Raw genomic sequence first — 22,813 nt, forward strand, 5'->3', positions numbered from 1 at the left:
ATATTTCTAAAAACGTTCCTCACCAACAAATAGTTTATATTGCACCTTACACCACCACACTTTTCACCAAGTTGTTTCCCTTCCTCTTAAATATGGAGCTTCACAGAACCAATTCCATTTCATCACCAAACTGCAGAATCCTGCCACCCTCAACAGTCCAGGTGCCAAAGCTAAAACTCTAATAGGAAAACATGCCCATTCAAGTCGCCACCCTTTAAACTCACCATTTCTGGGGGCACTCCACATGTCACCTTTATCAACGTGTCCTAAACCCCCCTTGTTTTCTCCTCATCAGTTCTGCCAAACTGTGGGACATGTGAGACTATATGTATATACCCAGTAGATTATACAATTATAAAAAAAAAAATAAAAAAAAATTAAAAATACGTAAAGGCGACAAACACCTCGGCTCAGCATGTAATAGGGATTGTGTCCGAGGTGTGACATGACTTAAGGAACAATAAATACTACTAAGCATATAATATTTTTTTCATTTACTAAGCTGAAAATTACTGTTTTTTTTGTAGCCAAAAATTATTTGTATACTGTGAAAAAACAGAAATGAAATGGAGGATATTAAGTACAAACTTAAAAAATTGTCTAAAATGTTACAATTACTTGCGTGTTTTGTAAAGTAACAAGAAAAACTTTTACTGAAGACATACTCTGGAAATGTTTTCAAATGATGTAATTTATTGTATTCAAACAATTATTTGTACACCTGGCCGTCATGGTTAAACCTGCTGTAATACCCAATGCACTGAGGGAAAGAGTCATAGAATTACACAATCAGAGAGTCTTTCTATTTGAAAAATTGCCACCAGACTTGATAAGAGGCACACTGTTGTCCATTACATCATTCAGAAATTCAAGAAATCTGGTGAAATCGTTAATCTGGAGGGAAGAGGGAGAAAAAGAAAGACCAGTTCAAGGACAGACCAGTACATCAAAGAGCTTGCCATGAAAAACCAAAAGTTGTCTGCTCCACAAATTGCAAAGCAAGTCAAGGAGGCTACTGGAATTCAGGTTTGCATGCCAACAATAAAGAACAGGTTGAATGAACATGGGCTGCACTGAAGGGTTCCTCGCAAGAAGCCATTCATAAGTAAAAAGAACAAATTGAAACATCTTAAAATTTGCCAAAGAACAGGTCTTCTACTGGAAATCGGTGTTATGGTCTGATGAATCTAAATTCAACAAGCTTGGATTAGATGCTCATCAGACAGTGTGGTACAACTCAAAGGAGGAGTATAGCCCCCAGTGCCTAAATCCAACCATCAAGCATGGTGGTGGGAGGGTGTTGGTTTGGGGTTGCATGGCAGCTTCCAGTGTTGGCAATCTGCAATTTATTGAAAGCATCATGAACTCCCATCTGCTGCCAAACTGCTTGGGCGTCGCTATATTTTCCAGCAAGATAATGAACACAAGCAAAAAAGCATTCTTCACCAATAACAAAAGGTGAAAGTGCACGAGTGGCCCCCACAAAGTCCAGATCTCAACCCTACTGAGCCCCTCTGGGATGAGATGGAAAAGGAAAAGGAACCATTAAACAACAAACAGAATTTGAAAGACATGCTCCAGTGCACACATGGGAGAGCCTTCATTGCGGCCATTTGCAGCACCTTTGTTGAAAGCACACCCAGGGGGCTGCCTGTTGTTATTGCTGCCAAAGGAGGGCCTACCACATACTGAGCAGGACTTTGACAAAACTCTAATGGCCAGATGTATAAATAATTGTTTGAAGGCAATAAATTACATAATTTGAAAAAACTTCCAGAATATGTGTTGAATAACATTTTTCTTGTTTCTTTACATAACACACAAGTAATTGTAACATTTTAGACAGTTTTAAAGTCTGTTCTTCAATATCCCGAATTTGTTTAATTTTTGATCTTTTTTGCCCCCCAGAGTGTACAAATAATTTTTGACTGCACTGTATATCTAATGTTTACTTTTTTTTTTTTTTTTTAGCTTTTGCTAATTTAAGAATTGTTTCTAAATTTGACAGTTGTTTAGATGAACTCCCCTATTCAGCCATTAGCAGATGAACAGGCAACCATTTGCTTATAAGGGAAGAATATGATTACATTTTTATTTTTATAGCAGAAATAGGGGGTTATATTAAATGTTATGCAATGATCAAATATAAATAATAGGTTTTCACGATATTCTATTACATTAAAAAACTGTACAAGAACACACAACAAAGCAAGGCACTCTCTGAATGCCTTAGGGAATAAACTGTTTATTACTAATTCTTAAGGTGACCATTTGACAGTGATACTGGCCATATTTATATATAAACACATACATGAATCTATACTAATAAAAGGCAAAGCCCTCACTGCCTGACTGACTCACTCACTGACTCATCACTAATTCTCCAACTTCCCATGTAGGTAGAAAGCTGAAATTTGGCAGGCTTATTCCTTACAGCTTACAAAAGTTAAGCAGGTTTCATTTCGAAATTCTACACGTAACGGTCATAACGGTCGACAACGTCCGCCATGTTGAACTTTATTTATGGCCAAATCTTCATGAAATTAGGTAGGCGGCTTCCCTGTGCTAACTGAAACCGATGTACTTACTTATTTCGATGGTATGACGCCACTGTCGGCCGCCATATTGAACTTTCCAATGTCACCAATTTTCCAACTTCCCGTGTAGGTAGAAGGCTGACCCCATCTTCACGAAATTTGGTAGGCGGCTTCCCTGCGCTAACCGAAACCATTGTACATACTTATTTCGGTGGTATGATGCCACTGTCGGCGGCCATATTGAACTTTTCAACAGTCTTTGTTACTTATGGGCCCATCTTCAAGAAATTTGGTACGTGGGTTCCCAACGTTAACTGAATCCTACTTACGTACATATATACGTCTATAGCCTGCAGCTCGGTCACCTTGTGAGGCGGCGTTGGGTCCCCCATCCCAACGCCTCCCACGTTGTTGGCTGCCTGCCTATATAAGACCGTCCGTCGCTCCGGTCTCTACATTCCCTTCCTTGCTTCGCCACGGGATTCACGTCTCCCTACTGATAACTACAGCCTTTTTGTTTAATACACGGCTTCTCCGCGGTTTTGTTTGTTTATTACAATTATAGTTATTGTGTAGGTATTTTAGACTTACATTTCTCTGGTACCCATTTCCTTTATCATTCCAACCCCCATTACCATGTCTATTGAGGTGATCACTATTGACCAAAGAACTGTCACTTACCGAGTGGTTTCCATGCCCGGAGATGGCACCTGCCTTTTCCATTCTCTTTGTTACATATTGCATGGCCATATCAGGCTCACTCTTGATATCTGGAGGAACATTGTGTCTTATGTATTGAACGACTGGGACAGGTTCAAGGTGTGGACTGATGACGGTACAGGAGATAATTATACTACTTTGTACACAGGAGCACTAGAAGAGTGAAATGCTTAAGCCCTTCACCTATGGTTCTGCATGCAAGTTGATGGCTGCCACTGAATTGTTCGGTTGTCACTTTCAAGTGTACCGAAATAGCCAAATATTTTACACCTTTGGACAACCGCCAATGCCTCTTAAACATCTTAGATTCACAGGTGACGATTTGAGTAGTGGACGCTTTGATGTTTATGAATGTTTAAACTCCCAAAAGCTGGATGTGATTTTATCGATGAAACCGGTTGTGTGCTTACAACGCTTGACAAATGCCGAATGTCACTTCAACACAACAAATCCTGCAAATACTGTCATAATTGAAACAAACCATGAAACTCAAACCGATTATGACAGCAGCAATCCAAGCTGTGAGATCTGAGACAAGATTACTGTTCACATGGCCAACTGTACGTTGCATGCTCAAGAGTAAGCTCAGCGCACAGCTTGGTCATATTACAACCGGAGGGCCGAACTGACAACATGGTATACAAAGAGATCCTTAACAAATAATTATTGGCAGAATTTCCCTCAGTTTAAAAAGGTTTAATTTTCTTCTTAATAAAAATTTTAATGCAGTTCTTCGCCGCTGCGAAGCGCGGGTATTTTGCTATATATACACGGGGATATATGACAGCAACACTCATAACAGTGACAAAACAATTACATTGACAATCATTTTACGTTATTTTTAAAATGTTTCCTTTTCTTTTTCATAACTTCTTTAACACACTACTTCTCCGCTGCGAAGCGCGGGCATTTTCCTAGTTGCAAATAAAAGAGACATTTCAAGCATGTTGGGCAATTTTATTTCCTTGTTTATAATATATAAATATAATATATCAATAACCATTATAATCTGGGTGTTTAATATATTTGTAAACCAATGAATATCACAAATTTTCTTTCAGAATAAACTATTTTCTAACTGTACACACATGAAATCTCTTTCATACTTGGGGCACACTAGATGCCAAAAATAATCTTGAGGTCAGCTAAAGAAATTTTATTGAAGGAGCTTCCTGTTCCAGATAACACCTTTTTGGCTAGTTCTTTCTTCTTGCCTTGAAGTTGTGATATCTTCTCTTCAACTGTGCCTTCACAAACAAACCTAAACGTCAAAAAGAAAATCCATGAGAACAATACATACCAAAGTTAAGATGCACATTTGAGATTCCTCTTGAAAAGCTCAATTACATTTTAATATTAATAAAGCAAAATTGATATTTCAGTTATTGGAACAAGCACTTTGAAAACAATGCCTGGCTATGAATATTTAATATTTTTTCATAACAATTGGGAATCTAAACTGCAGCATTGCTGCTGCCTTCTTTAAGAGAACCTTAGGCACAAGTTTATGAGAATTTACCTTCGATATTTGTTTTCTTAGTCGCCCACAGTCACTAAAAACTTGGCTAATAACTTAATGTTATTCTGGCTTGGTTATTAGCAGTGCGTTAGATCTAATTTACATTATCTTCTGCTACCTGCCAGCAGTGCTTCTTCCACAAACAACAGCATTACTCAGACTGTGCACATTTGGCTCTGAATGTGCCTCTTAAAGCAATCCGCACATCTCCTTATTGATAATACAGAGCTAGACTGGTATTAGTAATTGATTTGTTGTTGCTCTTCACAGTAAATTAATGCTAATTATTCTTGTAGTCAACACTTTCTGACAAAAAAGCAGACATAATCAGATAGCCAGCACCCTGCAAAAGACACTGAAAGGCTCAAATGATGTGTTATTATTTAGAATTCAAAGCTATTTACCATTAGCAGATAAATCAAACTCACTAACTTCGCTTGCATTTCTTTCATGCTTTTCAATATTGTAATTATCTAACTGAAAGCCCTTACAAGTAAATTAGTGTGCATCACTTTTGTGTCTCAATTCTCATTTGGTGTTTCCTTGAAAAACTGGCAAAAATGTACTAAAATGGGTTGAATTTTACCTTAAGTCACAAACATTGATCAAATGCAATGTGATTTATTGGAGCATGCTTACCTTTTCAGATTGAAATCTGCTACAAAGAAAAAATACTCTGAAAATAAATGGCTTTATTGCATAGAAGCAAAGAAGAACTCATTGTAAAGAGTGTGTCTGTCTAGTTCTGCTTTTGCACAGAAAGGAGACACTGAAGGGTTTTAAAAGCAATATCTGACAACTTGGTGTCACCCTTCATTTGCAACAAACTGCTACCACATTGTTCTCCTTCAAATATCCCCACAACCACCAAAGAAAGGTGACATAAGCCATATGAGGTTATGCATAAAGAAAAAATGGCACATACACCATTCTTCTTCACTACTGTGAAACCTTGACCATGAACTTATTATTACACATATTCTACATAGTGCTGTATATACCAAGTGCTTCTGTAATGTACAATACTGTATTGTATTTGGCTTGTAACAAAGGCCATGTCAATTTCCTCTGAGCACATAAGTAAAGCAGTTAGCCTCACATCATTTATTGTGCTGCCAGTTAAGCAGTGAAGTTGCTTATTACCAAAATGAAACATCCTAATCTGTTAATGAAAATTTAAGTAACCTATATTTAAAATCAGGAAAACCTTTGAGTATCTGGTGGAGTGTGCACAGTGCAGTCTTTCCACTACAATAACGGGTTTCATACATCCTTGTACTTTGTATTGTAAAATGGTATGATTCGGGCTATAGTGTGAAAAAAATGGTTCACTCCAGTTTGACAGTGGGTTGTAAATATTGTTTTGAGTGGTTTTCAAATTGCACAACAACAAAAAATATACACATTTTTACTTTCATCTATCTGGGAAGAATGGAGAGAATACAAAGATCCTCCCTAGTTTTCACTGCCTAAACAAAATTTCACTTTTATTATTGTATGTGTATTGTTTAATACTAAAAAAAAGTTTTCAGAGACCTCACAGTAACAAGCTGTTTGCATGGTGTCAGATATGACTGTTTTGGACCCCCTGTCTTTTGGAATATGTAGAACAAAAATAAAGTAATGGTGCCCATTAAGGTGTAGCAGAAGGCAAGGCGGGTGTTAGCAAAAAATCAATCAGTTTGTGTTATAGTCTCGCAAATCCAGTGAGCTGCATAAACATCTGGAACTAGCTATTATTCATTACACTAAATCTGCATTAGTCATTAAAAACATAATCACATTATAAAACATCTTGATAAAGTGTAGAAAGTACAACAATAAATTCTACATTGTTTTTTTTTTCAGTTGTGCATAAATTGTGTTTGCATTTATATCCTTAACTTGTATTACATTTTTCTAAAAGATATAATGCAATACCAGTTTTCCATTGAGCAGAAATGTAGAAATAGACACTATGATGTCAAGGATGAATTGCCTCTTCATTGAGCACGTGTATTTTCACAGGCTGCTATTCTTACCTGTGTATGGTGACATCTCTGAGTTGGCCAACCCGGTAAACACGATCACAGGCTTGGTCTTCCAAAGCAGGGTTCCTATAATTTAAAGAATATAAAGTAAACTATATTTGGTTTTGATGTTACAATCATATAACTATTAATCATCCAATGTGTGGTACAGAATATTAAAGTTGCCATTCTGGTTCATATTATTTCTAAACATTTTGATAAATCAAATACTTATGCAAGAGCTCTATTTTTGGATTTTTGTCAGCTTTCAACACAAGTAGATAGATAGTCTGGTGTCAAAAATGATCTAGCGGGAATTGAATTCCTATTTGATCCACTAGTATGACTGTTTTCTTACTAACAGAGCCCAGACCATAAAGGTAGTAAAACCCTTTTAATCTGCGATAACGACCAATGTTGGGGTCCTCCAGGGCCACGCTTTTTACTTTTTATACTGATAATTGCTGTATAAATATAAGAAATACAAAGAATTAATACATCATTAAATATTCTGATGACACAATGTTATTAACTTTGTTGAGTAACTTGGGCAATCCATGGTGTGAACAAAGTGGTCAAGTAAAGCTATAATAATGCACTTAAGAGTAACACAAATAAAACAGCAGAAATTGTATTTGGCTCACCATCTGACTCACACAAAGTATCTATTGTTACCGATAATGAAAAATTAGCAGGTACATTCATATAAATATTTGGGTGTATTGATACATCACTGGTTACCCTGGTGGTACGGCAAAATGTGCAACAATTAGTCATGTTAAGCAGCGCAGATCAAAACAAGCCTTAAAGGGCTCTCCAAAAGTCAGAAACAATATGAGACCTTGTGAAAAAGGGGCAGATCTACCATTAGGTTTTTCTGGGTGCACGCCTATGGACCTGTGATGGCAAGGATCCTTTTCACCAATCCAAGGCATGCCAGCCAGGCACGAGATGCCAGCATTGTGAAGCATAACTTCAAAAAAGTGCTGCATGGCATGGACAATCAGAGCCCCACACACTGGAAATCTATGAGCACAATCATATTATATATATATATATATATATATATATATATATATATATATATATATATATATATATATATATATATATATATATATATATATATATATATATATATATATATATTTTTTTTTTATTACTTAGTTTGTGGCCATTTATTGATCACAGCATCAGTACAAGAAGGAAGACAGTCAACAGACTGCTCCTTCTGCAGCTCCGTCACCGCTTTTTTGCAAAGTGTATCATGTATGGTTGGCAGCGCTGCTGCAAGTATGATATTAAAAAGGCATCATACAGCATTTGTGGGCTCCATCAACTTATTATGACAATTTCTAGAACATTATTACTCTATTGTTTTTCTGCGGCACTTGGCTGCAAGTACAAATGGACTTAACTTGGTTGGCCATAAATCACCGCATAAGTGCACTTTTTTATTTGTGGCTTTGTACTTCCACTATATGCTTAGTTAATATACATACATTTACACATTAACACACGTCAACACAATACACCATAAAAAAACCTGCAAAAGATGTAAATCCCATCTCGTTCACCTACCAGTGCATATCTAATAAGAAAAGGTGATTGCCTCCAACTAGATTTAAGCCAACACCTCCAGCACAAAGAGACACCAGCATCACCTAAAAAAAATTATGAAATTTAGATATTTTCTTTCCCCAAAACAGTTTTACATTATAGGTCTCTCATTAAATCAGTAACCTCTGGGTTTCATATTTAAAAAAATTAAAAAAAGAGTTACTATGTACAATAAATGCATGAAGACAGATATAAAGATTAGAAAAGTGCTATAAAAGTTATATTTTGGGTACATATAGAAAAGATTTATGTAAAAAAAAAAAAATTTGGGGAGAGATTTAGTAATAAGGACATATATCATATAATTGGTGTATTCAGCAGAACATAAATAATTCATCTAGCAGATATCTAAAAGACTATTTTCCACAACTTTGAAAATCATGAAAATGAAACAGTGGCAAGCAGAATTACTGATACATGTCCTTCATCATTTCATCTATTCAACCATTTTCTAACCCACTTAACTACTTTAGGATTATAGGGAGCAAACGCTGCAAAGTAGGAGCAAACAACCCTAAATAAGGCACCTGTCCTTCACACTCGTACATCCTGTGACAACTTTGAGTCATGCATTATTAGGAATGTGTGAGGAAAATTAGATTATTAAAATTAGAAAATACAGATGTGAGATGAATATGCTAACTCCACACAGTAAGTGCTTAAGCTTGGATTCAAAACCAGAATCCAGAGTTCAGAAGATGTGGGATGGCACCTCTAATCCATATTAATAAAGGCATAAGCATAAGTCATTAACGTTTGTCTAATGGGAAACTCTAGATTTTTTTTCACTACACTATTTAATACATAAAATGATTTTTTTCATTAGCATGCTCAGCTGAGTCTATGGGATTCTCTTGATGTTTTGAATGAAATTCTCATTTGATGGTGAAAAATAGCATCACTCAGAAGTTGTCTATTTTGTCATTTTATCAGTTATTAAACACCTATTACCTGCTTTCCTTTACGGTTAGTGTTGAAATCCTCTACCAAATCGATTCTTTGCTTGGGATTCACTGAACCATCTATGGTAGTGTAACTCAAACCCATTTGGTCCAGATGCACAGCAACAATACGCAGCATGCTTGTCCACTGTGACACAATAACACTAGTAGAAAGAAAAAAAAAAATGAAAAAACTTTCCCCCCCCATTTGTGGTTTAAATCTCATTTAATTTAATTCAAAGATATCAATATTAGTAAAGTGAAACTACTATCTCAATGAGTCAGAAAAGAAGTTATCAGTTTTCATTTGGATTAAAATTGGTTTTTAATGTAATGGAAACAAAATAAAATACAACCCTTCTATATAATGGGAGGATACTAGTATATAAACTACATTGTATACAAAAAGTGTATCATATACAGTGATGTGAAAAACTATTTGCCCCTTCCTGATTTCTTAGTCTTTTGCATGTTTGTCACACAAAATGTTTCTGATCATCAAACACATTTAACCATTAGTCAAATATAACACAAGTAAACACAAAATGTAGTTTTTAAATGATGTTTTTTATTATTTAGGGAGAAAAAAAAATCCAAACCTACATGACCCTGTGTGAAAAAGTAATTGCCCCCTGAACCTAATAACTGGTTGGGCCACCCTTAGCAGCAATAACTGCAATCAAGCGTTTGCGATAACTTGCAATGAGTCTTTTACAGCTCTGGAGGAATTTTGGCCCACTCATCTTTGCAGAATTGTTGTAATTCAGCTTTATTTGAGGGTTTTCTAGCATGAACCACCTTTTTAAGGTCATGCCATAGCATCTCAATTGGATTCAGGTCAGGACTTTGACTAGGCCACTCCAAAGTCTTCATTTTGATTTCTTCAGCCATTCAGAGGTGGATTTGCTGGTGTGTTTTGGGTCATTGTCCTGTTGCAGCACCCAAGATCTCTTCAGCTTGAGTTGACGAACAGATGGCCGGACATTCTCCTTCAGGATTTTTTGGTAGACAGTAGAATTCATGGTTCCATCTATCACAGCAAGCCTTCCAGGTCCTGAAGCAGCAAAACAACCCCAGACCATCACACTACCACCACCATATTTTACTGTTGGTATGATGTTCTTTTTCTGAAATGCTGTGTTCCTTTTACGCCAGATGTAATGGGACATTTGCCTTACCAAAAAGTTCAACTTTTGTCTCATCAGTCCACAAGGTATTTTCCCAAATGTCTTGGCAATCATTGAGATGTTTCTTAGCAAAATTGAGCGGAGCTCTAATGTTCTTTTGCTTAACAGTGGTTTTGCGTTTGGAAATCTGCCATGCAGGCCGTTTTTGTCCAGTCTCTTTCTTATGGTGGAGTCGTGAACACTGACCTTATTTGAGGCAAGTGAGGCCTGCAGTTCTTTAGACGTTGTCCTGGGGTCTTTTGTGACCTCTCGGATGAGTTGTCTCTGCGCTCTTAGGGTAATTTTGGTCGGCCGGCCACTCCTGGGAAGGTTCACCACTGTTCCATGTTTTTGCCATTTGTGGATAATGGCTCTCACTGTGGTTCGCTGGAGTCCCAAAGCTTTAGAAATGGCTTTATAACCTTTACCAGACTGATAGATCTCAATTACTTCTGTTCTCATTTGTTCCTGAATTTCTTTGGATCTTGGCATGATGTCTAGCTTTTGAGGTGCTTTTGGTCTACTTCTCTGTGTCAGGCAGCTCCTATTTAAGTGATGTCTTGATTGAAACAGGCGTGGCAGTAATCAGGCCTGGGGGTGGCTACGGAAATTGAACTCAGGTGTGATACACCACAGTTAGGTTATTTTTTAACAAGGGGCAATTACTTTTTCACACAGGGCCATGTAGGTTTGGATTTTTTTTCTCCCTAAATAATAAAAACCATCATTTAAAAACTTGTGTTATATTTGACTAATGGTTAAATGTGTTTGATGATCAGAAACATTTTGTGTGACAAACATGCAAAAGAATAAGAAATCAGGAAGGGGGCAAATAGTTTTTCACACCACTGTATAAAATTAAACACTGGGTGCACAAGGCACAATGGCATACATGTGCACTAGGACCATCAGTTCCTTTATGAATACTGCATTGAACATAACCATTTTGGACTATTGGACTGCTGAAGCCTACCCCTGTGATACTAAGTATTAGACAGGAAACAGCACTAAACATGACACCAATCCTTTGCTGGGCTGAATATATAAAATTACAGATTCTGAAAATAAAAAGGTAGAAAAAAAAATGTGTTTTCACTAACTATGTCCAAACAAGTTTAGTTCTTTCTCAAAGTAAAACATTGCATAACAACATAGTCTATTTACATTGTGTAAATGTCTTTCTTTTTCAAATCTATTAAATAAGCTACCATTTCAAAAGTTATTAAAATGAATAAGACAAGTTGACTTACAACAGTATCTAACAAGAATCATATACTTTTATGATGCTACAAAGATACAGTACAGGCCAAAAGTTTGGACACACCTTTTCATTCAATGTGTTTTCTTTATTTTCATGACCATTTACATTGGTAGATTCTCACTGAAGTAATCAAAACTATGAATGAACACATGTGGAGTTATGTACTTAACAAAAAAAAGTGAAATAACTGAAAACATGTTTTATATTCTAGTTTCTTCAAAATAGCAAAGGGGCCAACAAGTGCTAAACATCTCTGGGAACTCCTTCAAGACTGTTGGAAAACCATTTCAGGTGACTACCTGTTGAAGCTCATCGAGAGAATGCCAAGAGTGTGCAAAGCAGTAATCAGAGCAAAGGGTGGCTATTTTGAAGAAACTAGAATATAAAACATGTTTTCAGTTATTTCAGCTTTTTTTGTTAAGTACATAACTCCACATGTGTTCATTCATAGTTTTGATGCCTTCAGTGAGAATCTACCAATGTAAATGGTCATGAAAATAAAGAAAACACATTGAATGAGGAGGTGTGTCCAAACTTTTGGCCTGTACTGTATATATATGAAGGAAGGTGAATAACATTGCATGATTATGGCTGCATGTAGGTAAAGTTGTTTCCTTGCCATCTATAATGAAACCTAGAATCAGTAATAGTGTTTTTCTTCTCAGCAACACAAACTCCAGATAACAAATACTTTGTAGTTTATGAAGTTCTGCTCTTTAAGATGGTTTATTTCAAGTATTTTCCTGAATTAATATTTCTTTGTGGCTTGCAAAAGACAGACAGATACAGTATAAGCACATTGTAATGGATGAAAACCAAGTTTAGTTATTTGCATACTGTGTTGAACAAAAATTTGACTTATTTCAGATAATACAGAACCTCTGAATAAAAATGATTAAAATCTAACAGAGTTAAAGGAATACCAATTTATTATTTTGCATATTCAGGCAATGAGAACAATTTATGCATATAGAGCAAAAATATAGTTAACCTCAATACCTTTGCACAGACGTCTATGTGGAAGCCTTAAATTGTAACTTATTCAACAGACGCTCACTAAGCACTATCAAACAGGGAAGTACATTTCTTTTTTAAAGGTCCACTATGAAACATTCCTGTTTTGGATTAATTAAGAATTTTTTCTTTCCTGCTTTCCAAATGAGAAAGAGAGTAAAACAAAGAGGAATAACTATTTAAAATACTAGTCCTATATCCTAAGATAAATGGAAAAATCAGTTAGTACCAGGTGAATTATCCACAGGGAAGGGTCTCAGAGTACTGAATAAATCTGTGATCTAACAGGGGTGATTCCATACCAATATAGAAAGATTGTCCATTGACATTAAAAATTGTAGATTATAGGAATTACTGTTCAATGGCAATTAAATTGTACTGAGAACATTTTTGTTTAGGGTAATTATTGATATTTTCTCAAGTTGCAAATACGGAATTCAAAGGCACATATATTTTATGTGCCTAACTAGTAATGGCTTATTTACCTCTTCTGAAGATCTGAGGAAGCTGCAATGTTTTTAAGTTCAGCTAGTAATGCGGCAATCTGAAATAAATAAATGCATAAATTAAAAAAAGGCCACAATAGCCATGATTCGGTCTGGGACAAAGCGCTCTTGAACTCTCAAAACAATAATGGAAGTTTATCCCAGTTCTGCACGACACAATATCCACTGCAAGGTAGATTAAGATTCCAAGAACTTGGCCATTCATTTAAACCATTCTTATCCTCTGTTACTTATACTATATGTCAAATGATTGTTTTCTTAATATGTGAAAGGCACTTTTACAAATAAAATCTTTCACAGATACTAATTGAAAAACTAAACTGTTGTTAATATCTCATTGCGACTTATGCACAAAGAAACAAAGATTAATTGCACAAACTTGAAATTCCTGTAATGGTGCAAACCACATTTTACCTATCTTGTGTTACAATTACAAACTTCAAACATTTTCTTAACAGATTACTCAAAACAGAATGGCAAAATGTTCCAAAAAACACTGCATGACCATATAGCATTTCAGGAAAACGATATCCTAGCTCATTTTAAATATGATAAGCTGTGTTTTATTATTTGACTTTAGGGTTGTATGGTATACTGGTGCTGAAAAAGGACAAGAAATCCCAGTTATTAAAAATGGTACAGTAGTAGCATTTCTTTACTTTCTGTACCAGAAGTAAATGGTAGTTTTTAAGCACTTCATACTTGGTCATTTACAAGTGTGATCAGAACTCCGTGGAGTTACAGCAGTGCTTAACATGAGAAATTAGCACTCCAGACATAGTCAACTTTTATTTTGTTTAAACATAGCCTATACCTGTAAATTTAAACTTTCAACTTCCAACAGCCTATATATGTGAAACAGATTTATGACTGCTTAAAAGCAGTATTCTTGACTGAAACACAAGCTTGCTAATCATTTAGTAAATGTGTTAGAATTCCATTACAAAAATATTTTCTATGTAACTTGATATTACTTTGTCTGCCATGTTTTTGAGTGGTATTTGAGGTGCACTGAATATTGGGATCATTCCCAGTTCTACTGGGAAAAAATTCAAGTGAACACCAGAGGAGGCAAAAGCTTTGACTAGAAGATTAACTTATATTTATTCTCTTTCCAGTGCAGATGAAAACACACCCAAACTTACCTGGACCATACACCCATTGTAATTTTTAAAAGGGATCTTAAAGCTTATGTGCCAGATGACCCATAACATTGGAGGGACTCGCATAAGGGAAATACACTATGTCTCAGAAAGCTGAAGATTCTGTGTTTGGCAATTATAGGCACTAGTATATACAAATATGTCTGTTAGGACATACATACATTTTCTTCCTTTGTTGTAGCATCCTTCCAAAATATCCATACTTTAAACATATAAACTATCAGTTAAAACACAAATAGATGAATTAACTGTGTCCTGGGTATGATGTTTAAACTGCATCTGGCCCTGCAAAAAGTCCTCCAACTTGCAGGGAAAAGTTGGGGGTTAGTGGCAGGATTGGCACTCCAGCCACCGTAAAAAATTTAATGCAGCTGAGAAACGGCAGACATGACTCCTTTCTGCTCTCCACAGGAGTAGCTCTGCTGCAGCTGCCTATGGGAAGGCTGCTCGCATTATGAAGGGGTTGGGGGAATGCCCTTGGGAGTTAAAACTGCCGAAAAGCCAATGTGGTCAGGCCTGTTGGGGATTGGAAATGGTGAGGTGCGGAGGCGTGGCCCAGTGCACGGCAGCACTTGGGTCCTAATTTGAAGTGGCCCATGTGGAATGTCTTTTCTGCACTCTGAGGTATGCAGACCTGGGACTGGCCAGATCTCTTTAGGTGGGTACATCCTTTATTGGTTTGGTTGCTCTGATGGCTGTCACACTCAGGGAGCAGCTGTTCCTGTGGTGGATCAGCTCTTTCTGATAATGTCGAATGCCAGTCCTTTCAATGAGCATATTATGAGACTCAGGTTAAGGCACTCTATGGGTTCCTTGCCGGTTGTCTCAGTGTACTCCGACCATGGTTAGTAATGTCTCGGTGAGGGAGATATTCTCTTTGCAACTTCTCTCGCTGGTTGATGGGTGCCTGCGAGGAGACATTCCTCTGGTCATGGGTGACTTGGCACCAACAGGGCTGGCTATGATAATTGTGTCAGTCCCTGTGGGTCACGCGACCGTGATTAAAATGGCTCCATGTTCCTTGACTTTGCAAAGGTTGGAGCTGTGGATTGCTGGATCCTGGGTCCAGCACCCTGAGCCAAATCATTGGACTTGGTACTCCAATACTTGTGGTGTGGTGAAGGAGATCAACCACATCCTCGTGGTCAGATGCTGGAGGTCTACAGAAATGCCCAGTTTGTGAATTCTGATCACAGACTTGTTTTTGCTACTCTGAAGGTCCATCTTGGGTCCAGTAGGCTAACACCTACTAGGAGAATGAGGCCGGACTTGGTCAGACTCCAAGATCAGGTTGTTTCTAATGAGTTTGCATGAGGAACTGTGGGATACCTTCCGTGACAAGACCCTGAAGGTTGCTGAGAATTGCGTTTGTGTTGCTGGATGTCATGGCCAACCTGTACACTAGTACTGCGAATGCTGTGCAGAGTGAAGGCAGAACCTCTGCGTCTTTCCCAGTTAATTCTTATGTTCATCAGGGCTGTGTTCTTGCTCCTACCCTGTTCAGTGTTTGCATGGACTGGGTGTTGGACAGGGTCATGGGGTCCGGCAGCTGTGGGTCATCTGTTTGTGAAGAAAGATTCACTGATCTTGACTTTGCCAACAATGCTGTGATGTTTGCGGAGTCAATGGAGCCTCTGATTGGGGCTCTGAAGAGATCGAGTGTCTGGGCTTGTAAGTGTCCTGGATTAAAGCCAAGATGAATGCCTTTAATGACCTCTTGAGCACAGCCATTGAACAGTGTGTCGGAGGAGAGAGTGTCGACCGTGTGGAGAGGTGTACTTACCTCGACAGAAACATTCATGTCTCTTGTGACTCCTCCCATGAAGTCAGTAGACGTACTGGGAGAGCGGAGGGGTCAAGGGTGTGTTGAACTCTCGATATCTTTGTAAAAAGACAAAAGGTCCAAGTCTTTAGAGTCCTGGTATTTCCTGTTTTGCTATATGGATGCGAGGCTTGGATGCTAGCCAGTAACCTGAGACAAAGACTGGACTCCTTTGGTATTGTATCTCTTTGGAGAATCCTTCAGTACCACTGGTTTGACTTTGTGTCGAATGTGTGGTTGTTCACAGAGACCCGAATGAGGCATATTACCTGCATTATGAGTGAGTGTCAGTTATGGCACTATGTCCATGTGACATGATTCCCCGAGGGTGATGGCAACACGAATTAGATGATCTACAAGTCTCTGACTTAAAGTTTAAATCTGAAAGATATATTTGATATCTTTTCACTGCTCCATTATTTCACCAAGTAATAATTTCCATTTGTTTGCACTAATGCAATCTTTACTATCATTTTTTGGAGACTTTCAAATTTTAGTACTTTCATTATCTCTAACCTGCTCTGAATGTGTAACGCGCCAAGGTTTTTGAACCTCTTTATGACATTCTACTTTGTCATCTACTCTTTGTCTTTTATTTCCGGCTCCGGGCGTGGTTAAACCTCTTAGCACAAAGTCTTGTTTCGCAGGACTTGAAAGTATCTCTCTGAAAAAGTCATGTCTCGCCCCAGGCTAAAAAGTGTTGTCTCATTCCAGGATCTTTTTTATATAATAGAGAGAATTGCTAATATGCCTTTTACATGTGGCAGCATTAACACCCATACACAACACATGACTGCAATGTTAATCCTAATCCATGTAATACTGAGGAATTTGAAAGGAATTTTGAATTACATTCAAAAGGTAATGAACACTTTCACATTCTCCCAGCTAGAGTACTGTAATGGTTCCATTCTGCATTCATTGTTAGTACAAAGAATGTATGTCAAATGTTAGTTTTAATTTTCATTACAATTACTGGAGTGCCTGGAGGGAACATACCTTAGTGCTCTCCTTGGTATCATTAAATAAATCTGAATTAAATTTGCTGCCATTCAGGGTCACTGTAGATTCGGATTCTAAAGTAGACACTTCAGACAATGTTAGTGCATTTAGCTGTTCCTCCAGTGTAAGAGAAATGCCTTCATTTTGCAAATCAGTATGATCCAGTGCCTAAGCAAGTAGAAAAAATTGAACAAACTAAATAAGAATCAATATGAAATTAACATATAAATGAATCATGATACATAACATTAACTTAATGGGACATTTATATTTCCTATTTCTTCATATACTGCCACTCCATCATACTTATAATACTTTGCCATGCGGTAATGCTGACCCCTCTTATTTTATGTATGCCACCTAATTTTCTGCTGCTAACATTTCAGTGCTTTTTTTAACAAACCATGAGCTGCAATAAACGGCAAAGCAGTCAGGAAGCCCAAACTAGCATAAATGAAATCACTCATTTTAAGGAACAGGTACCAGGCAGTATCAAGATATTTTTAGGCATTCTTAAATACAGAAGGTATGGACTTAAAATCTGCTGTCACTGGGTATCCTTCAGACACTGTGATTGAGATGCACAATGCAGATTGTTCATTGCTTTCCTTCTCAGAGTTTTTTTTTTGTTTGTTTTTTTAATTCCAAGTAATTCACTCCGTTTTAATTTTTCTTTGTCAGAAAAACACTGGTAACTATACTGAAGTGTGCCATGGAATTTAGTTTCCATCAGAGTAACAACCTAATAAAAGGGTGCCCAACATTTTGCACAGGCCACATTTATTTAGTTATTTCTTTTTTTTTTTTTTTTTTTTTTTTACTTTTTAGTTCATCAAAAAATATATAATTATACAATAATAAGTGCCACTATTTTGCTTTCAAATTTGTACTTACCCTCAGGGATGATGACTCCAGACACCAGGTAAAAGTCCAAGACTCTTTTATAAGACAGTGCACCAAGCACTTCCCACACTACACTATTCATAAACCAGTAACTAAATCACACTAATCTCTCCTCCTTGCCCAGACACTTGCTCCTCTACCTCCCAGCTCAGCTCAGCGTCTGGACTGAGCCATAGTCCTTTTATAGCCCCTGACCCGGAGGTGTTCCTGTCCCATCAGTCCACAGTTCCTTATTCCTTCCGGGTCAGGGCAATCAGTCCTTTACTTCAACCCGGGAGCACGTCGTTCCTTCACGTCACGTGACCGTGACGTACTCCCGGGTCATAAGGCATAAAAGAGCTCATAAGCCTACCCCCCCCCAGCGGCTCCTGGTGGCCCCCAAGGTATCCAGCAGGGCTGTATATAAATACCACAAAGTCCATAAGGCCCTGCTGGACCTTGGGGCATGATCCTGCTGTCGGGAGAGCTCCTCCTGGCGGTGAGGACCAGCATGAGAAGCTGGCAGTCCTCCACAAATATATATATATATATATATATATATTTTTTTTTTACTTCAAATGGACCACACACACACACACACACACACACACACACACACATTATATAGGACTTTCATAAGACTTTAACTTTGACTGGAAAAGGACAAGGTACATTGCAACAGTGTGTGGCAAAGCTCTTTAAGAAAACCAGGAGTTACTGCAGGTTTGACCTGCAGAGACTGCATGACAAATCAAGTGTCCAGCAATGTGTAACATATAACTATACTTACAATATGAGGACTATCAAAGTATTGAGCATTTACGGTAATACAAAATACAATATCTCAATACCTTTTTAAGGAGAGACAAGTGGCAACAGCACTGTCGCAATCGTAGCAGTAGGGACAGGATATGTATGGTACTTGTTGCCTGAAGTTGGGGATTTCCTTGAGAGAAACAGACAGCAGTGGACTGTGTCGCACCAAACTCCTGAGCAACTGAAAGAATCAATATGAATCCAAGTTAGCTTTAGATGATCAATGAGAAAATTACTTTTTGTATTTTTACTGATCATTAATTACCATTTATAACTGAAAATGCAATTGACCAGACCTTTAATTCATTGGTTTTCACATTTTATTAAAACAAAACTCATGCAATTACTAACCACACTTAACTTAAATGTTAAAATGGTAGACACTTTGTCACAGTGGAAAGGACAACTGAATTTGATGAACCTGCTCTGATCTATAAAACCTGATTTCAACACTATGTTGAAGATACCCTCATTGATCTGGCAACAGAAAACTACTAACCGAAGCTACATAATGGACTCTGCTTTAATTTCTTCACAATACTTTAAAAAATATTCCATATGAGAACTATTAAATTAAACACAACGAACAGAAAGGTGCACAGCATTGAGCTCTTCAAAAACAATGCACAAAGCTGACTTTCCTACAGAACCATTCTTTATGAAGACAGGGGTTATGTTGGTAAAAAAAGTTTATTCTAAGACAATGCATTTGTGCTTGTGAATTTGTAGTAAGAGTTATTAACCAGAATCCACAATGTATTTAAAAAAGAGAAATACAAGGACTGCTGTGTTTTTTTGTATGTGGGTAAGTGAACCTGATGACTGTTTATGCTGGGATACACTGAGATAACTGCCATTAAAGAATTTTAATTTCACAAAAAACAATTCATGGTACATTATTCATTAATTACATTTGAAATAAATCTCAAGATGCAAAAAAAAAAAAAATAAATATCAAGAAACTGAGTACTAATGTAAAAAGTATGACATGAATATAATAAACAAGCTTAATTTACCACCAGACCCTAATACTCTAAAGACCAATGTCAGAACTAGAATCAGGCTAATGGCCTGATCTTGAACACAACAAACCTAATCCAAACCACCAATGCCACTAGTAAAAATGATGCCCATGTGAAAACAGCCTTGTTGTTTGCACAATGATGAATTCTAACTGTTGGAAGATGTTCCCACTAACACAAGTTCCTCACACATATCACAAACCAACCAAGCTGCAGGACTGCTTCTTGTGGCAGGTAGAAGAGTAGCAAGAAAATATGTATCTATTTATATTCACAGAAGTTTACTAGTCAAAATTAATGCAATTATGATAACAAATATAAACACACTACAGACCCAATGTTAATAATAATAAATTAATTAATATAAAGTTAACAGAAAAAAGTAAAAAGGTGCATGTTCTAAATATGGAACATTAAGTATCAACAATTCCAATGACAAAGGCAAAGGAAAACTGGATAAAGCCATCACACTTTTTCTTTACAATTACTATATGTCTAGCCACTAATGAAGAAACATTTTATGTTGTTATTTATGAAATATGAAAATTTACAGTTTTAAATAAATGTTATCTTTATTTTATCACATTAGGTTTCTGCATGTACAGTGCATCTGGAAAGTATTCACAGTGCATCACTTTTTCCACATTTTGTTATGTTACAGCCTTATTCCAAAATGGATTAAATTAATTTTTTCCCTCAGAATTCTACACACAACACTCCATAATGACAATGTAAAAAACGTTTACTTGAGATTTTTATATATTTATTAAAAATAGAAAAAAAACTTAAAAATCACATGTACGTAAGTATTCACAGCCTTTGCTATGAAGCTCAAAATTGAGCTCAGGTGCATCCTGTTTCCCCTGATCATCCTTGAGATGTTTCTGCAGCTTAATTGAAGTCCACCTGTGGTAAATTCAGTTGATTGGACATGATTTAGAAAGGCACACACCTGTCTATATAAAGTCCCACAGTTGACTGTTCATGTCAGAGCGCAAACCAAGCATGAAGTCAAAGGAATTGTCTGTAGACCTCCGAGATAGTATTGTCTCAAGGCACAAATCTGGGGAAGGTTACAGAAAGTTTTCTGCTGCTTTGAAGGTCCCAATGAGCACAGTGGCCTCCATCATCCGTAAGTGGAAGAATTCCAAAACCACTAGGGCTCTTCCTAGAGCTGGCTGGCCATCTAAACTAAGCGATTGGGGGAGAAGGGCCTTAGTCAGGGAGGTGACCAAGAACCCAATGGTCACTCTGTCAGAGCTCCAGAGGTCCTCTGAGGAGAGAGGAGAACCTTCCAGAAGGACAACCATCTCTGCAGCAATCCACCAATCAGGCCTTTTAGGTAGAGTGGCCAGACGGAAGCCACTCCTTAGTAAAAGGCACATGGGAGCCCGCCTGGAGTTTACCAAAAGGTACCTGAAGGACTCTCAGACCATGAGAAACAAAATTCTCTGGTCTGATGAGACAAAGATTGAACTCTTTGGTGTGAATGCCAGGCGTCACGTTTGGAGGAAACCAGGCACCGCTCATCACCAGGCCAATACCATCCCTACAGTGAAGCATGGTGGTGGCAGCATCATACTGTGGGAACGTTTTTCAGTGGCAGGAACTGGGAGAATAGTCAGGATAAAGGGAAAGATGACTGCAGCAATGTACAGAGACATCCTGGATGAAAACTTGCTCCAGAGCGCTCTTGACCTCCGACTGGGGCGACGGTTCATCTTTCAGCAGCACAACGACCCTAAGCACACACAGCCAAGATATCAAAGGAGTGGCTTCAGGACAACTCTGTGAATGTCCTTGAGTGGCCCAGCCAGAGCCCAGACTTGAATCCGATTCAACATCTCTGGAGAGATCTTAAAATGGCTGTGCACCGACGCTTCCCATTCAACCTGATGGAGCTTGAGAGATGCTGCAAAGAGGAATGGGTGAAATTGGCCAAGGATAGGTGTGCCAAGCTTGTGGCATCATATTCAAAAAGATTTGAGGCTGTAATTGCTGCCAAAGGTGCATCGACAAAGTATTGAGCAAAGGCTGTGAACACTTATGTACATGTGATTTCTCAATTTTTTTATTTTTAATAAATTTGCAAAAACCTCAAGTAAACTTTTTTCACATTGTCATTATGGGGTGTTGTGTGTAGAATTCTGAGGAAATAAATGAATTTAATCCATTTTGGAATAAAGCTGTAACCAAACGTGGAAAAAGTGATGCACTGTGAATACTTTCAAGATGCACTGTATATCAACTCCAATGCCAAAATTACTTTTCATATAAGAAAAAATGTCATTTTTTCACCTTTTTCAAATGGATTTATTGTATAGTCATTGCAGCTTTCATCTTTCTTTTCATGTCTCTTCAGATAAGATTGTAGGGTAGACCTAGAGAGAGAGAGAGAGAGAGAGAGAGAGAGAGAGAGAGAGAGAGAGAGAGAGAGAGAGAGAGAGAGGTTAGGAGCAAGCACTGATACAGCGCATTGCTGCACCCACCACATGACAAACCAACTCAGGATCCAGATTAGGACCCGAGTGTAGCCATGTAATTGGTGACACCTCAGCACCACACTAGTTCAGGTGGAATGGAACAGTGTGAGGTTTTTTTTTTATGGTGGCTGGTGTGCCAATTCTGCCACCGACCCCCACGTTTTTCTCTGTAGCATAGGAGGATTAAAAATATGTTAAAATCAGCTTCTTTAAAAAAAATAAACTTATAATGAATCTAAATACAAATTGAAAATTGTGTTAAAAAATTACAGATAACATCCTCAAACTTCCACAATTCTAAAAGGATCACAGGGGACCGCAGTTTATCCT

The 22,813-nt window shown here is 37.5% G+C and overlaps 1 protein-coding gene across 2 annotated transcripts in view; it reads right to left on the reverse strand.

Annotated features, from left to right (window-relative positions):
• Positions 1-4,197: 4,197 nt before the first annotated feature.
• ttf2 (transcription termination factor, RNA polymerase II) overlaps positions 4,198-22,813 on the reverse strand; it is a 59,211-nt gene continuing 40,595 nt past the window's right edge. For both annotated transcript variants that reach the window (XM_039743743.1, XM_039743744.1), the window contains 8 exons: positions 22,299-22,381; positions 19,014-19,159; positions 17,278-17,448; positions 13,273-13,331; positions 9,357-9,510; positions 8,367-8,449; positions 6,798-6,872; positions 4,198-4,518 (listed from right to left, as the gene is read on the reverse strand). In XM_039743743.1, the coding sequence (XP_039599677.1) occupies positions 4,374-4,518; positions 6,798-6,872; positions 8,367-8,449; positions 9,357-9,510; positions 13,273-13,331; positions 17,278-17,448; positions 19,014-19,159; positions 22,299-22,381 (916 nt within the window). In that variant the 3' untranslated portion in view covers positions 4,198-4,373. The remainder of the gene's footprint in view (positions 4,519-6,797; positions 6,873-8,366; positions 8,450-9,356; positions 9,511-13,272; positions 13,332-17,277; positions 17,449-19,013; positions 19,160-22,298; positions 22,382-22,813) is intronic.

The sequence above is a fragment of the Polypterus senegalus genome, chromosome 2 (genome assembly GCF_016835505.1).
Source record: "Polypterus senegalus isolate Bchr_013 chromosome 2, ASM1683550v1, whole genome shotgun sequence".
Taxonomy (NCBI): domain Eukaryota; kingdom Metazoa; phylum Chordata; class Cladistia; order Polypteriformes; family Polypteridae; genus Polypterus; species Polypterus senegalus.